The following is a 16,595-nucleotide window of genomic DNA, read 5'->3' on the forward strand; positions in this document are numbered from 1 at the left end:
CAGCGGCAACCTCATCGCTCGATCGCTCCGTTCCTCAGTCGGCTACCTCTTCCACAACAGTCAATTGATTTCGAGCACGACTGCAAACATGCAGAAGTCCTGCAGTCCGTCGAGTATAAATGGTCTCCGGGCTGCCGTACAGCTGGGGCAAAACGCTGCCAGCAAGACCCCTCGTAGACGGCAGATCAGCGATGTTACCATCACGAGAACTGGCAAACCAATTATTCGGACACAAGGTGGAAGGTTGGTACTTCTTATGCTGAGCGAATGACCGTATTCTAACTTATGCCATTAAAGATCATCCCTCGGAGGTATATCTCAGTCTATGAGAGGATTGGAGAGCTGGGCTGATGACGGATACTAGGACACACCGTGACGGTCTTTGGTGCAACTGGCTTTCTGGGAAGATATATTGTTAATAGACTTGGTTCTCTGCCCGAGGTCTCTTGCTGAATAGGATTCGAGACTGACTGTCGGTGGAATAGCTCGGCAAGGATGTACCGTTATTGTACCTTTCCGCGAGGAAATGGCAAAACGGCATCTAAAGGTTGCAGGAGACCTGGGCCGGGTCGTGTTCATGGTAGGCCCTAGAACCGTGCTTGTGGGTACGTTGCTGAACATTTCCAGGAATATGATCTCAGAAATACACAGTCTCTAGAAGAGAGTGTTAGACATTCTGATGTGGTCTACAATCTCGTTGGACGAATGTACCCTACGAAGTAAGTCATGAAGTCTGGATGGAGGACAGGTCTGTAACAGCTATAGGAACTTTGATCTGGAAGATGTCCATGTTGAAGGTGCTGAAAGAATTGCGGAAGCAGTGGCCAAGTATGATGTTGATAGGTTCATTCATGTCTCCTCATACAACGCCAGTGTCAATTCTCCCTCCGAATTCTTTGCGACAAAGGTTAGCACCCATTGCCAAAATGAACCCGCCAGTCAGTGCTAAGATAATTTGTCTAGGGACGGGGTGAGGCTGTTGTACGAAGCATCTTCCCTGAAACTACTATCGTCAGGCCCGCCCCTCTTTTCGGATTCGAAGACCGTTTACTGCACAAGCTTGCCGGTGTGACAAACGTGCTTACGTCAAATCATATGCAAGAACGGTACTGGCCTGTTCATGTGAGTCTATTGTCCCTCAATTTATGTACTGAATTGACTTGGTGATAGGCCATCGATGTTGGAGAGGCACTCGAGAAGATGCTCCACGACGATAGCACTGCTGAGCAAACGTACGAGCTCTATGGCCCAAGAAACTACTCAACAGCTGAGATCGCCGAATTGGTCGACAAGGAAATTGTTAAGCACCGCCGTCACATCAATCTTCCCAAAGCCATCTTAAAGCCAGCCGCTGGTCTCCTGAACAAGGCTCTCTGGTGGCCAGTAATCTCTGCCGACGAGGTTGAGAGAGAATTTATCGATCAACGCATTGATCCAGCCGCGAAGACATTCAAGGACCTCGGTATCGAGCCAGCCGAGCTCAGCAGCCTCACATTCCACTACTTGGTACGTGGTTATTGTCTCGATTCTAAATACAGTCCTAACCTGCTTGTAGCAAGGATACCGCAGCGCTGCTTTCTATGATCTGCCACCTGCGACAGAGCGTGAGAAGAGAGAAGAGAAGAAGTATCTGCACGTCCTTGACGACCAATAGAGTAGAAGGCCTCTTTGGCATACATTTAAACTGGGACAGCATTTGTACATATCAAAACCTTGAACTCTTCCGACTTTTTCCTGCATAAAAATACCAGTTGATGTGAATATGCTGCAAACGCCTAACGATGGACGAGTTCCTCATCCAGTGCATCTGTCTTTGCAAATAATGAACTCACTTGTGGGGATGAATCAGCTTTGTGGGCACAGAGGTACCTCCAATTCAAGACCTAATTTCAATTTGGGCTTAATCGGCCTTCACAGACCTACTATGTAGCTTTTATATATTGTAACCCAATTTTAAAGTTCAATTAAAGAGTGTTTGTTTCCCTCCGGGGGCCACGGCCGTGGCGGCCGAACTTTTCGGCTGTCACTGTCACAGCCTCCGCTCAGCTCTCAGCTCTCAGCTGGAACAAATCCCGGAGAGTTAATTTCAAAAAAATGGTTTGGTTTGGGGAACGATGCACTTGGCAAAATTTTCGCGGCAAACCCGCTGCACAATCCTTGACAACCAACCCACAAACGCCACAAAGCAGACCAGAAATGGACGACACAGACGAAAGCGAAGTCCCGTAAGTAAGAGCCTCCCTAAATACATCCGAAAGCTGAACTCGCCATCTGAGCGTTCTTTCGGGCTCCGCACTCTCCGCCCTCAAAGAATTCTACGCCGAACGTGAGGCTCGCAAAGAGCGGTTTGAAGATCTCAAAGCAGAAGCCGGTAATAATGCTACCTCTTCTCTCAGTATGGATGCTTTTGCGGAAGATTGGAATGAATCGCAGTTCTGGGTTCGTGTTTTCGGTCCCTTCAACTAAGATTTGGAGCGTGGAAGTCGAGTTTGGCAGGAGGTCGCTGACAGCCCAGCAGTATTCCGACGAGACTGCGAAAGCACTGGCTGAAGAGCTCCTCGTGGGTGCTGGACCTGCCACAAGTATCGCTGTTGTATCAGCCCCGAGTGTTTTTGTCCAGATGAAGAATATCTTGGTAAAGATTTCCATTGTCCACTTACGCCAAATTTGATACTAAATGATACAGGCTGCAAGTGGCACAGATGAGGTTCAGAAACCTACGTTGTGGCTTTTGGAGTTCGACAAACGATTCGAGGTCTTTCCGGAGTTTGTGTTTTATGACTTCAAGAATCCCATGAAGTTACCCAGTAAGTTTGTGAAAACTCCTGAATTCTTCGAGTGGATAGCTGATGAGATGCAGGGGGTATGAAGGCTAGCGTTGATCATATCATATGTGATCCTCCTTTCTTGAGTGAAGATTGTCAGACCAAGGGTAGTATTTTTAAGCTGAGAACAAATGAGATGGCTAAGTCTCTGTAGCTGCTATGACTGTTCGATGGCTATCTAAGTCTTGGGGAGTATCACCAGACAAGAGATCAATAGATTCCCGACTCATTCTCTGCACGGGGGAAAGGATGGAAACGCTCGTCAATAGGCTGTATCGCCCGCAAGGTATTGCAACGACAACCTTTGAACCTATTCACTCCAAAGGATTGAGCAATGAGTTCTTCTGCTACACGAATTTCGAGTGCGACAGATGGAAGTGGAAGGGTCAGGACGAGTCCAAGTCTTGACACTGTATGTCTGGGTATGGAAGTCAACGAGGCTCTGCTAGCCAGAATTTGTAACGTACAAGGGGGAGCCAGAGGTACGGCGACCCGTAGATCATGCTTTGTGACAAGGGTGCTTGGTTTTCAAAGCCTGGGTATTGTAACATGTGTCCCATTATTGATAACACCTGAAGGAATATCCATCCTCTCTACTTTGTGAAAAACGCCATGCTGCCTTTCATGCCAATGACTGTATGACGTAGAATAATATAAACGCCTCGGAGTTGAGAACGTCCGATTTTGAGGCCAGTGTAACATTATGGTCGTTGAATTTAAACCACTGATTACCAACACGCGAGTATGAGATGTAGTGACCTGTGGAGGTTAGGTAATTGCTAGTACATTCCATGCTAATAACCAACCTGTTTCGAGATTACCAACATGCACAACAACACTTTGAAGTTCATATGTGCAGCCCCTTGCCAACTCGGGGTTTTGCTTTGGATCTTGCCCTCGTGCTCGATTCGTGTAAGGGTACATATCCAGCTTGAGGGGAAAAGAAACCTTGGTCTCAATCTTCGAGGCAGAGCCATTGCTTTGTTTGAAACGCTGCCATACTTGTCAGCGGGCATCTAGAAGATAGAATAGAGACACAAATACCTTCAACTGAAGGGAAAGAACATTAGGTAGGCTCTTGATGCTTGATAGCTTCTTGGCCTCTTTTGTTCCGCAATTGTGACAAGTGTATTCACAACGCTCCGCCTGCTTATATTCCGCTTCCAAGCATCGTTTGACGCTCAGCCCCGTGGTCTTGATACTCTTCTTCTTTGAGAGCACATCGAGACCAAGACTAAGATCCATAAATTGTTGGACAGAGGTTCTGATCTCGCCACAGCCCTGACATGTGATGGTGCTTTGCGTCCGGCCGTAAAAGGTCTGGTGAACGATGCAATTACAGGTTGAATCTGGTCTGGCACGCTTGGGTGAGGGTGCCCCATCCGCCAACGCCTGTCTGTGTGCATTGGCATTGATTTCATGAAGCTCTTCAGTCAGGAACTGAAAAAACTCATGGGCATCCTGCTCCTTGTTGCTGGCAAGCTCTTCGTATGCTTTCCGTTTCGACATCCAAAAGCAGGCAAGCATGTTATGCGCCGAGTACCCAACCGTCTCAGGCTGGGCGTGGAATGCCTGGAACATTTCATCCATGGCACATGCCACACAGTTCTTACGAGTGCACTCGGAGCTTCGGTGGCCGTCGCCCAGGTGGAAGTTCCGGAGCAACGGGTTCTGCATCAAGCTCTGGAGAATGACATTCATGTAGCATGTAGCCCCCATATTGTATATGCCCCGTATACCACTAGCTCGGCAAGGCGTATTGTTTGTGTTGACGGACATGAGCTGTGAGTCCTCTTTCGAGGCGTCGGTGAAAAGGTCGTCCAGTTTTCGTTTTCGTGCTGTTATCAAGGACGTCAGCTTCCTGGAACTTCTGGGAACGAAGACAGGGGAACAAGGCCAGATATGCAACCTACAAGAAAAACTTCCAGTACCAATCTTGCGCAATCTTAGGCCCTCAAGAGTTGGGTCAAACACGAAGTCATTGCACATCTGGCAGAAGAGATAGCCATTCCGAGACTCGACATCTAGGAAAGTAAGTTTTTGTATCGTCGTTCTCTATGATAGGAGGTGATAGGAGGGCACATACAGAACCGATGCTTAGTCTCCATACCATGCTCAACACGGCCAGACGCTGTCGTGGTGACTTCACATTGGAGACAGAGGTAGTTCGGTGTCAAGGTCGTCAGTGCTTGTCCAGCAGGAGTTTTGGAGGTTTGAGGTATTATTGGTGTCGTATCGGAGACCACACACATACAGGTCCTGTAGGCGCGTATAGTATTCTCTAGAATCTCAACTGGTCCTTCCAACAGTATGCGGACATGTTCTGGAGGATGATAGTTGAGTTAGCAGGCTGGCGTGCGAGGCTACGAATTTAGGGCAGGGCAAGGCAGGGCAGTCTTGCCATACACACCACAACCAAAGAGAGGCACACCTGGCTGAGCAGGTTTGATCTTGGGTACTCTGGGTGACGCCGGCGTCACAGGCCGGGAAGAACTCCCCATATTGTCGATTGATTGACAAAGGCCCAATCCCAGCGTTGAAGAACGATGCTGAAGCCTCGAGGTTGGGCTCACGAATCTGTCGGCAGCGGTCGGGCCAATCAGCGACGGGCGAGTATAAGTACCTTTCGTACAATATCAGAGCCGAGGCAGGGGCAGGGGCTTAGTTCCTAGGAGCTCCTACTGTAGGTAGGTACAAGTAAATGCTATCAATTACAGCATCATTTCAGAGCAAATTCCTGTTCCGGGCAGCCAGGCTTGCCCTACCTACCTACCTACCTACAAAACCACCTACAAAACCACTTACGAAACCACCTACGAAACCACCTATCTATTCGCCCGAGGGGTCCTAGACTGTTACCTACCTAGGTACTCTGCAGGCATCCCGTCAAAATCATATGCGATCTGCACCTCGTTTTGCCAATAACATCGCGAAAATGGCTACACAATTGGTCCCATTACAGAATGTGGAGAAGTTGAGCCCTTCCGTTATTCGAGTGCTTGGAGGGAATCCAGGAAAGGTGAGCCACCGATTTCGAGCCCCGAGCCGAGTCCAGCACACTGTCACTTTTATGTATTATCCGCCTTACAACCTGGCAAAGGGCAATTTGGGTATGATGACTCCCATGCGACGGACTATCCTTTGAGCTCCCCTCATCTCCAGCATGGTTGAGAATTCTCAAAAGTGCGTTCGCTCCAGTGGGTGTTTTGGATGTAGCCAGTCCTGTGTGTTTAAGCTCCAAACACATCTAGACTCTCAAGGCCCGCAATCGGCTTTGTACAAAAGACTATTTTGAGTCTGATCGCGTCGACTGGGCTTTTGAAGACAACTTTTGTTGCGACAATCCATATGGGAAGATGTTCGAGGAATCGATACCGTATCTTGTACTGATAGGCATGGACCATATTCACAACTCTTCTCTTCGACTTCAATCTCTCCAGGGCTGTTTGCAGCGTTTCATACTTTGCTACTCAAAAGACACTCTCAAATATGCCTACCTACGCATTTCACAAGGTCTATGCTAATCAGGTCTATAGTTTACTTTACAAGGTGACCAGCCTGACTAGTCTCCACTGGTACCGTTGTCTAACCATACCTAGGATCAAATACTTATATTGTTGGTACCGGAACGCAGCGGGTTCTGATCGATACCGGAGAAGGGAAGCCTTCTTGGATTGCCTCCTTGAAGGACATCCTACAGAAAGAAAATGCAACGATCACGAAGGCTATTATCACTCACTGGCACCACGACCATCAGGGTGGCATCAAGCATTTGCTAGAGTTCTCGCCATCTACCAATATTTACAAAAACCAGCCAGATTGCGGACAGCTTGATATTAGCGATGGGCAGCTCTTCCAAGTAGAAGGTGCTTCCTTAAAAGCGGTTTTCTCACCCGGTCATACTCAAGATCATATGGCATTGGTTCTCGAGGAAGAGGATGCCATGTTCACTGGTGACAACGTACTTGGTCATGGAACAGCAGTTTTCGAGGACCTTCTAGTATATTTGAAGAGTTTGGAGACGATGAGAGGGAAATTCAGAGGTCGAGCATACCCAGGACACGGTCCTGTTCTCGAAGACGGTCCAGGCAAGATTTTCGAGTACATCAAGCATAGACAACTCCGGGAAAACCAAGTGATCCAGGTTCTGAAGTCCAAGAAGTCTCATCCAGGCATTGAAGCACCGAGTGATTCTGATAACTGGACGTCGATGGAGATCGTCAAAGTCATATACAAAGATGTTCCTGAGAATCTTCACTTGCCAGCCAATGGTGGTATCTTGCAGATCCTTCGAAAGCTCGAAGAGGAAAAAAAGGTTGTCGAGGATTCCGTGTCTGGACAATGGAGTCTAAAAAACCGTGCCACTTTGTGAATCGAGCCAGTGGCAGTATGATCACGTCTGGGGTGGATGTCAGGACAGGAGTGGGGCCCAGAAGCACGGAGAAATGCCTGTCCTCGTCTGGATGTTATCATTGTCACTCAGAACGGCTTTGGAGTGTTTATTGCTGTGTTTGTGTAAGGGGGACGGAGGGGATACTGCTGTGTCTGACAGAAATGCGCCTTGACAGTGGACTCAATTAGTACCAAAATCCAAAGAAACAACTATTTCGAAGCGTTCTTGAATAAGCGGGTCATTTGCACACGCATTTCGAATCTCTGAGGAAGTCGTACCCATCAAGAGGCCCTAGAAAGTGTCAGACACATGGTTATACCAGCAAACTGCCCTCCAATTGCCTCAGACTTGGGTACGCTCTGGTTTGGTTTCATTTCAAGATCCCAAGCAATACCATATCCTTCTCATGTGAGGCAGATATGCCTACATCAGCAGAAAGCTGCGTTTGCATTACTCAACAGACGTGTGGAGAGAGGCCCAAGTACCAAGACGAGGAGCCTACAGCCTTGTTGAGCAACCCAAGCAGGAACGGCAGCGAGATTATTTCTACTTGCCGTCAATGAGCCAATGAATCTCACTCGGAGATTTGCTCCTCCGAATTCCACCCAACCAAAGCCAGGAACCCTTCTGGAGGAGCCTAGGACCATCACATGTGGACTTGACTATCAAAACCACCTGCAGCGTTCGGTCTATGGCGGCAGAGTCGGTGCTAGTAGTTATCACATTTCCGTGATTTCAGAGCAAATTCGCCATGAGACCGCGGAGCGGGATCAGCGTCATCATGAAGAAGCTTAACATACAGTCAGGCAATTGGAGACGGTCTCGTTGAGGAATACTTGGTCATCTCATCGGCGTGCGACCGAATTTTATGACATACCTACCTACCTCGCCGGCCGACTACTATTGTCCACTGGGCTTCTGCTTGATGCAGCGCATGTGACAAGGGTGGGTTGGAACTGGATCTCAGCCGGACTGTTCCTCTGCTGCTGGACAAGACGGACAGCAAAGAACATGAATCGTATTTAGCTCGAAACTCCTCTCGGCCCCTATGGCTGCCGTCAGAGAAAAGTGCTCACATCAGTGCCCAATTTGTCCTGGGCTGGTCTGGGCTTCCTCGGTCCCAACCTGGTGTCTGAAGCGTGTGACCCGATCGCACTTGCCGACAGCTACAGTACGGGGAAACGGCACCTCATCCAAAAATGAGGGCATTCATACATTCTGCAGAAGTGGAGTCCGTTTTATCCGAAGATGCCGGCAGCGTCTAGCTTCCCTTGCGACGCCGCCTGGCCGCCAGACGTTTGAACAGCCACTAGGAACGTCGTTGGACGCATGCCAAGCCAGCACCCTGGTCGTCGGGAGGGTGGAAATCTCAGATCGCACGCAAATAATGTCGCCAGCCTCGCCGCCAATACAAAGCACTGTAGCGTAGCTGTGCTTCAGATGGGCCTGCGTCTCAGTGCTAGCGAAGGGGTGTCTGCTGAATCGGCATGAATGATATAACATGATGCGTCAGCAAAGTGTGCTTTGCTGAGCTGGTCCGTTGTCCTGACATGTCTCCTCGCACAGCCAACTCTAACGCTGGTCCTTCTCATACGTACCTATACCTACCTATCTTGGGCTGACATAAGACTGCATTTCAGTGCTTATTATTGAGGGATAGTTGCAAACAAACTGTTCCCCATAGTACTTCGGAAACAGGGCCAGCTCACAACAGACACCCAACCGGCCTCTACTGACTCACACAGCAGGCACAGGCCCCAGGCAGTCTCGGCCAAGGCACCCTCACCTCACCCTGCACCCTTGCCTCACTCTTTTCCTCTATTTTGCATAGTCTGTTTGACCGTGCAGACGTCTACCCTGTCCTGTCCATCTGGCACCACACTGCGTGCCCTGATGTGATCGTTCGAGCTCGGTGGTCGGGCATAAGAACGGATTTCTCGGCCACCAGATGAGATAGAACATCGTCATACCGCTCACTCCGTTTGCGTTGCCTTCCCAGAATATATATGTTTCTTCTGCCCTCTTTCTGTCTGAAGGTGACATTGTAGAGCCAACTCCCACTAACTGTACAGCCTTACCTCCACACGCACCCCTCTTCCTAAGCTACCCCTCCAAAGCTAAACCACGGAGCTATCCCCGCCAGCTCTCTACTCGTCACAGTGCGCATTCCTTAGCGAAGATTTCACAACAAACACATGCTTCTGCAACGGCGCAGTTGTACAGCACTTGCTGGTGCCGTACTTCTCATTCTTGCCAGTGCAGCGCTCGCACACGGTCATGATGATGACATGACAAAGAGCATGGACGAGCCAGCTCCTGCGCAGCCAGCAGTAGCTCCCGAAACTTCTTCAAAGCCAGACACCTACTTCCAATATGGCGAGCACTCGGCGCTGATATCGGCGCACATAGTGCTTATGACAATTGGCTGGGTTTTCATTTTGCCAATCAGTGGGTGCCTCATGGCCATTATGGAGATCCATCCTTCTAACAAACAAACTTCACAGGCGTGATGTTCTCGATTTCTCGATCACGGTTCAGTCTTCCGAGCCAAATCATTTTCCTGGCCGTCAATGCGATCGGTCTGTTTCTGGCCACCATTTACGATGCCAGCACCCCGGATCTGTACCCAAATAATGCACATCACAAAATCGGCTGGGTTCTGACATGGATGATGAGCGCACAAGTGGTCATGGGAGTAATACAAGTATATGCGCGGAAAGATCGCCGCCTAGCCACTGCCGAATTCACCCCCATTTCTGCAGAAGCAATTACAGAGCATCAGCGCATGCAGTCCTTGACACAGGCACGGATCCATCGACTGTCAAATGATAGCGGACAGGGCACTGAGCCAAATACCGAATCTCTTAGAAGCCGAAGCCAATCGCTCACCTCGGCCGACTGGACTGACAGCCTTCCTGAGCTGGAAGCTGGGGATGAGGAAGAGATGGAAGAAAAGCATGGCTTGATGCATGGCACTTCTGTGGACACTTTTTTGACGAGCAAGGACCCAGATCTTATCTCTTCTCGCTTGCTGCGAGTCCTGAAATATATATACAACGCCATCGATCGGCTTGTATTGATTCTGGGATTTATTGCCCTCACTAGCGGCATTGCCACCTATGGCGGCTTCTTTGTGAGTTCACATCATAAAAGAGTAGAACTCAACTAATCAAACAAGATGGGGTCTCGCGTGTTCAGCGGGCTGGCACATTTCATCAAAGGTGGTGTGTTTTTCTGGTACGGCATTCTGACACTTGGGCGCTGGGCTGGGTGTTTTGCCGAAGTTGGATGGTCTTGGAATCTCAATCCATCACGGAATGATCGACCATCAGCAGAACTTGTGGAGAGCTTCTTGATATTTATCTACGGCTCGACGAATGTCTTTCTGGAGCATTTGGCTGCGTGGGGTGGTGAGTGGACAGCTCAGGACCTCGAGCATCTCTCGGTCACAATTATGTTCCTCGGGGGTGGATTGGTAAGCTGTAACGTCTAAATTTTGTAAATATGCTAACAAGTTTTAGTGCGGCATGATTATTGAATCCAAGAAAGTTCGAGACTTACTGAATACCACCAAACAATCGACGATGGCGCACTTTCCCTATCACGCTGGTGAGTCGGAAGCAATTGAAGAGCCCAGGAGCTACAGATTCTCAATGAATCCTCTTCCTGCTCTTGTAACCTTTTTACTCGGTATGATGATGAGCTCCCATCACCAGGAATCCATGTTTTCCACTATGCTTCATAAGCAATGGGGTACCTTGCTAATGGGAGCTGCGTTTACCCGTGGGGCAACTTACATCCTCTACTATTCATCACCTCCAACGTCAATTCTGCCAGGAAGACCACCTACAGAGTTAATCACTGCATTCTGCTTGATGGCTGGAGGCATGATTTTCATGGCAAGCGTGAGTGTCCGGGCCTCTGATTAAATATTCTAGTATCTCTAACAAGTCTAGGCTCGAGATACGGTTATGGCAATGGAGAACCGCGGACTGGACGCAATGTTCATCTTCACCATTTCAATGGGAGTGATCACGTTCCTGGTGGCTTGGATCATAGTGGTAATTGCCATCAAAGGCTGGGCAGTGAGGAAGGAGAACAGGACGTTCGCATATCGTGGAGTTGCATGAAGGAACAGAGTCGATAGGCTTAATGGACGGACGGATTTGATCTCGCAGTATTTGAGATGGCTCATCCGGATGATACGACTTTGATATTTCAGGATTTCTATCCAGAAACTAGTCATTATCATCCTAATAAACATTGGATGAGTGACATCATTCCAAGGCTGAAGCCTGCCACTTCCTTTACCTAGGAATTCTTGCGTAGCCGCTGCGACAAAAGCTTAGTAGCGCAACTCTACTTTTCAAATTGCATTGGGCATCCGATAATTTCTTGACCTGAATGGCTCTTTTCATAATTCCAATGTTGGAGTCCAGCCTTACGCAACCTTGCTCCTGGTGGCGTTTTGCATATCTCACGTGATCTTAGCCAAATAAAATATCTTCGAAAATCCAAATCCGCTTCTTTCCAAAAACAGAACAATAAGTAAGAATGGCCCAGAAATCGAACACCAAGCCAAAACGTCACAAGAAGAGAAAATCGAGGATCGAGGGTATGCGATTCTCGAAGAATGATGGAGCAGGATGCTAATACAATGTAGTGTCATCAGACAGCTCAGACAGCGAGCCCGCCAGGTCCAGAACGCAAGTCAAGAGCGAAGTCTCCAGTGCTCGTGATGTAGAAGAACCATCTTCTTCATCCTATGATTTATCCAATGTCAGCAGTCCCACCGCGCCCTGTCTCGCATACCTTGACCTGGTTCATTTACTAATCCACCTACTTAGACCTGTGAAAGAGCGTCCGTTGCAAAAGAGCCCATAGAAGCAGATATCGAGGCTGCGTTCGCAAAGTTCTACATGCAACGTGCGACAGCGGAGTTTGCGGAGGATCTGGAGAGGCTGAGAACGAGTGATGATTTTAAGGATGAGGCTGTGCCGATGCTAATTTCGGCGCTGAAAGGTGGGACTGCCATGTTTTCGAGCGATGAGAAGAAGAGAATTGTACTTGCTAGTAGGAAGGATATTTGACCTCGTATCCTGGGAATTGTGTGCATTTGCCCTCATTGATGGTCCCTGGGGTCATTGGCCTGCCATCGAAGTCGGACCCGGCTCTCTAGCCGGGAAGAACGGTAATCTCAAGAGAAGACGACGTACAGCTATTCTTCAGTTTGGCGTGATTCTTCGGTAAATAACGCCGACTCACCGACTTTTGCTATAGACCCTACTAAAAGATGATGACCTAGAATTGTAACCTCTACAACTCTATCAAATCTCTATCGATTTGCCTCTAAATTAGGTTATTTTGAAGCTCTTAAACTCCCCTCTCTGTTTCCACTTGATATTCTCGAATATACCTCTAAAGAAAGCTTGAAATAGTCAAGGGAAACCTTCTAAAAAGAAGGCTCTACGCACTCTACTTCTCCTACCGCTAGTAGCACCTAAAATAACCCTTAAACTTAGTATAAGTTAAGCTAGTAGTTCTTCTATCAGTTCTACTATTAGTACTTTAGCTTCTATACCTAATTTAAGTATAGGAGTAGTTATGCTAGCTGTAGGATTAGTAGAGCCTCTATTACTACCCCCCCCTCCACTTTCTAAGCCTTTATCGATTCTATAAGCTCTCCCCCCGCTAGAACCTCTTATTATACAGTCTCCTATACCTCTATAGATTGAAATATAGGCTATAAACTTTGAGATTTAGTAGTACTTTAATAGTAAGCGAATAAGTAATATAATAAAGAAGGTGATAAATAAGCTAGGTATTAGAGTTACTTATAAATCTATTAAAGAAGCTGTAGAAATATTAGTAGATACTACGATTAAGTTAAGGAGTATTTCTCTACTACAGAGAGATTATACTTACTAGTATAGTACCTATAGAAACGTTTAAAACCCCATGGAATATAATATCGTTAATAAGGCCGATTTTAATTATTTTATCGAATAAGTTCGAATCACAGGGAAATTAAAGTAAGGAAAGCTTTAAATATACTTTAGTATTATATAGATACCTTAGAATATAGTTTAACTACCTTAGAAAGACCCTCCTGCTCTAAAGGCTCTAGTTATTACTATTTTAAAGCGTATATATTAAGAGGAGGAAAGCTTAATAGCAAAGAAGCCATGTACTATAACGACTTATCTTTTAAAGGAAGTTAAAAAGAATCAGGAGGCTAAAAAGGGAACTATATACAAGATTATAACTGCTATTTAGGTACAATAAGCCTATAAAGTCAGTTCCTATTATTATACTACGAAGTTTTACTTTATTAATAATAGTAAATACTACTACCTTTCCCTAGACAATTTAAGGCGTTAGAGATATGATATTAAAGATAAATTAACTATAATCGACAAACCTTTTATTCTCTATTAAGTTAACCTTTTAAAAGAGCTTATAGCTCGTTTAGAGCCTTAGTTGTTAAAGGCACAAGGGAAAAAGAAGTACCAGAAGATATACTATAACAAATCGTTATCTCCGGAATAATATTAATTAGCTCGATACCCCTCGTAGATACTATATTAGCCTCTAAATGCCTTCTTATATTAATATCCGCTAATACTACCCCCTCCGATATAATCTCTATACACTAGTAACCCTCCAAGTAGCTATTCGCTAGCCCCTTACTCTCAGCTAAATATAGCTCCTCTAGTATACGAATATATAGCTCTAGAGCCTTAATTACTACGTATTCAACTGTAAGAACAAGTTGAAAGTGACTTTATATTAATAGCAGATCTACAGGAGTCGAGTCTATTCTATAATAGTAGTTCAGAGGTAGAGAAAGTGTTATTTACTTTGAAATTATTCCTTCGTTAAGTTATACTTCTAATTATAGCTTCAGTAGCCTCTTACTTCGATTTCACTATTAGAACCTTTATAGAATAAGAATACGATATTAATATAGTTAAAGATATATCGATTTCGGAGGTAATAGAGCTTAGAATAAAAGGTAGTGTTTTAAAGATAATTTAAAAGTAATTGAAGCTATTTAAGAAGTAGTATAATTAATAAGCTCTTATTTAGGAAAATAACGAACTTAACGAAGGCGAAGATAAGAGTAACAATAGAGAATATAAGAAGTAAGTTTCAGTAGTATTTATAGCTATAGTTTCTGCGTAGTTTCTATTTAATTAACCCTTATTCTATATTAACTTCGTCACCTTCTTCAATTAGTACGCCTTAATAGCCTAAATAGCGAAAGTAGCTTTTAGCTCTACGTTTAGCGTCAGCTCCTACTCCAACTGACCTTATAGCTATTATTAAAAAGCCTTTAAATTCCTCCTAGGTATACTTACTCTAGCGCTAGTATCTCCTAATCCACGATTTTAAGTCTATAAAGCTCTCTTTAATAGGGTCAAAAAAGGGGCAATATAAAGGGAGATATTCGAGTTGAAGACTAAAGGCTATATAGAGAGCTGATACTTAAGGGTTACTATAGATTAACGCGTTATCTATTATTACTACCTTAATTCTAAGCTCTACGTATTCAGGTAAGATACTCTTTTCTAGCTATTCGGTGAAGATTTCAGCTATAATCGAGCCTTAGTATATTAATAGCTAATAATAACTATAAAGTAAGTACGTAAGGAGAATCGACTACCTTATTAACTGTTTAAGTACTCTCTAAACCTCTACAGAAGCTCCCCTAGGAGCCTATCCTCTACGCCTATCTATTATACGCTTATTATAAGCTAATTTATTAATAAAGTATAAGTCCCGGGCCTTCTAAAACACTATCTTTCGCCTCTAAGCCGCGATTAATTCGTTATTCCTTTAACTCGCAGAGACCTTAAGTACTTTCTTAGTATAATTAAGCCTTTAGAGAGCCTTAGAGACCTGATTAACTAACACGTCAACTTCATAAGCCTCCTATAGATACGCTACGATTTCGTCCTAATATAAATCTAGCTCCCTCTTAAGTAACGCCTTAATATATTCGCCTATATCGTTAGTAATAACAGGTAGAGAGCTATAGTAACAACGTTCCGAAGGTAATATCTAACGATCCAGAGTCTATTTCCGCTTATATATCATCTTATATATCGTTCTAAACTCTCTAGTAAGAGCTCGTAGGTTAATATCAACTCTATAGGACAATATTCAGTCGATATTCGATACTTTCTAAGCTAGCAGGTTCAGAGCTATAACGTCAGATAGCTCGCAGGCTCAGGTTCGAATATTCAAGGTAAGAGCTTCAAAATGACCTAATTCCGAAGAAAATCGATAGAGATTTGATAGAGTTGTGGAGGTTACAATTCTAGGTCATTATATTTTAGTAGGGTCTACAGCAAAAGTCGGTGAGTCGGCGTTATTTACCGAAGAATCACGCCAAACTGAAGAATGGCTTATACCAAGGGAAACAGCAGCTGTAAGCATATTCCTGAACAACCGGGACCTTTGCTTTGACCCGAATTTTTGGTGAGAAGACATAAATTGTGCCATATGATCGTCTATGGACAGGGTATCTCAATTCTCTACAATTATATTAACTTATTTGGCATTGACCCATGTCTACTTCGCGTTCCATTCACTAGGACATGTCATCCATGGGACATACCAACGATCATTACCTCCAATTTCGTGCTCCGCCCTCTTGCATAGAAGGGGAGTTCCATGTTGTCATAAATTCTGAGCAGATTTATTACAAAACGTTCCATTCCCTCAAACAATTCGAGCATATCTGTATCCTCCAGAACATGCTTTCCCCAACAGAGGAAATCTCACGCTAGCCCGACATTTGTGACCTTGCCTTTCACAAAAATATACTGGGATCTTGGGACATTTGCTTCTTCTATCAATCACTCCCTGCAGTTCCACATACAGCGGTTGGAACCTTCCCTGGATGCTCTATATTCCGGGCGTTTCCCTTTCTGAGATGTCAAGCGTACTTCACTTCCTTGGAACGTGTTACGTTTCCTCTTTGTCCTTGACGAAAAAGGGTGGTATTTAAGAAGTCTCCCTGCAATCAAAATATCACCCAGGAACACACAGATTGCAGACAGGCATTCTCAGAACATCCAAACCTCACATTCTGAAAGTCAATGGAGCCTAGGTAAGGCAGGAGCTAATTGTATTTCGCATGAACAAGGTTTAGTATGTATTACTTGTGCCCTCAAAAGTAAGTAAGAGCTTTACGGTCCTATTGAGCTTCGAATGATTGAAAGTACGGATTATCAGTATATTTCTTCTTATTGCATAGCGTTATTGAAAATTTGTCTCAAACGGCTGGCGTTGTACAGATAGTATGATTGAAGTCATTGCTACCTACCTCTAGCTCGCTCTAGGTACGTACGAAAGGGGGTTGACAGTGG

General features: G+C 45.5%; 6 protein-coding genes across 7 annotated transcripts; 5 read left to right on the forward strand and 1 right to left on the reverse strand.

The window, feature by feature from the left end:
- Positions 1-88: 88 nt before the first annotated feature.
- Positions 89-1,654, forward strand: NUO40 (NADH-ubiquinone oxidoreductase 40 kDa subunit; the record flags this gene model as incomplete). Its single annotated transcript, XM_058500168.1, has 9 exons — positions 89-243; positions 298-311; positions 365-427; positions 486-580; positions 628-719; positions 766-907; positions 964-1,122; positions 1,171-1,506; positions 1,556-1,654. The coding sequence occupies 9 exons, from the start codon at positions 89-91 to the stop codon at positions 1,652-1,654; spliced, it is 1,155 nt and encodes a 384-aa protein (XP_058350003.1).
- Positions 1,655-2,196: 542 nt separating this feature from the next.
- ONS95_006697 (uncharacterized protein) lies at positions 2,197-3,233 on the forward strand (the record flags this gene model as incomplete). Its single annotated transcript, XM_058500169.1, has 6 exons — positions 2,197-2,225; positions 2,277-2,439; positions 2,519-2,635; positions 2,687-2,807; positions 2,861-2,932; positions 2,980-3,233. The coding sequence occupies 6 exons, from the start codon at positions 2,197-2,199 to the stop codon at positions 3,231-3,233; spliced, it is 756 nt and encodes a 251-aa protein (XP_058350004.1).
- A 214-nt stretch (positions 3,234-3,447) lies between these two features.
- On the reverse strand, positions 3,448-8,190 carry ONS95_006698 (uncharacterized protein; the record flags this gene model as incomplete). 2 transcript variants are annotated; one of them, XM_058500170.1, is made up of 7 exons in its annotated part: positions 7,773-8,190; positions 5,236-7,509; positions 4,912-5,148; positions 4,739-4,849; positions 3,870-4,663; positions 3,632-3,818; positions 3,448-3,584 (listed from the first exon to the last, which is right to left on the reverse strand). In XM_058500170.1, exons 2-7 carry the CDS (start codon positions 5,324-5,326, stop codon positions 3,448-3,450), a joined length of 1,557 nt encoding a protein of 518 aa, XP_058350005.1. In that variant the 5' UTR covers positions 5,327-7,509; positions 7,773-8,190. The 2 variants fall into 2 exon arrangements, with proteins under 2 accessions (XP_058350005.1, XP_058350006.1); XM_058500171.1 differs by having other exon boundaries at positions 4,739-7,509.
- ONS95_006699 (uncharacterized protein) lies at positions 5,761-7,197 on the forward strand (the record flags this gene model as incomplete). Its single annotated transcript, XM_058500172.1, has 3 exons — positions 5,761-5,844; positions 6,362-6,374; positions 6,425-7,197. 3 exons carry the CDS (start codon positions 5,761-5,763, stop codon positions 7,195-7,197), a joined length of 870 nt encoding a protein of 289 aa, XP_058350007.1.
- Positions 8,191-9,413: 1,223 nt separating the features above from the next.
- Positions 9,414-11,348, forward strand: ONS95_006700 (uncharacterized protein; the record flags this gene model as incomplete). Its single annotated transcript, XM_058500173.1, has 5 exons — positions 9,414-9,666; positions 9,723-10,351; positions 10,397-10,693; positions 10,740-11,123; positions 11,175-11,348. 5 exons carry the CDS (start codon positions 9,414-9,416, stop codon positions 11,346-11,348), a joined length of 1,737 nt encoding a protein of 578 aa, XP_058350008.1.
- A 424-nt stretch (positions 11,349-11,772) lies between these two features.
- On the forward strand, positions 11,773-12,308 carry ONS95_006701 (uncharacterized protein; the record flags this gene model as incomplete). The annotated part of the gene is made up of 3 exons (XM_058500174.1): positions 11,773-11,833; positions 11,882-11,997; positions 12,066-12,308. 3 exons carry the CDS (start codon positions 11,773-11,775, stop codon positions 12,306-12,308), a joined length of 420 nt encoding a protein of 139 aa, XP_058350009.1.
- Positions 12,309-16,595: the final 4,287 nt, after the last annotated feature.

The sequence above is a fragment of the Cadophora gregata genome (genome assembly GCF_030347475.1).
Source record: "Cadophora gregata isolate MNR1 chromosome Unknown scaffold_18, whole genome shotgun sequence".
Classification (NCBI taxonomy): Eukaryota; Fungi; Ascomycota; class Leotiomycetes; order Helotiales; family Ploettnerulaceae; genus Cadophora; species Cadophora gregata.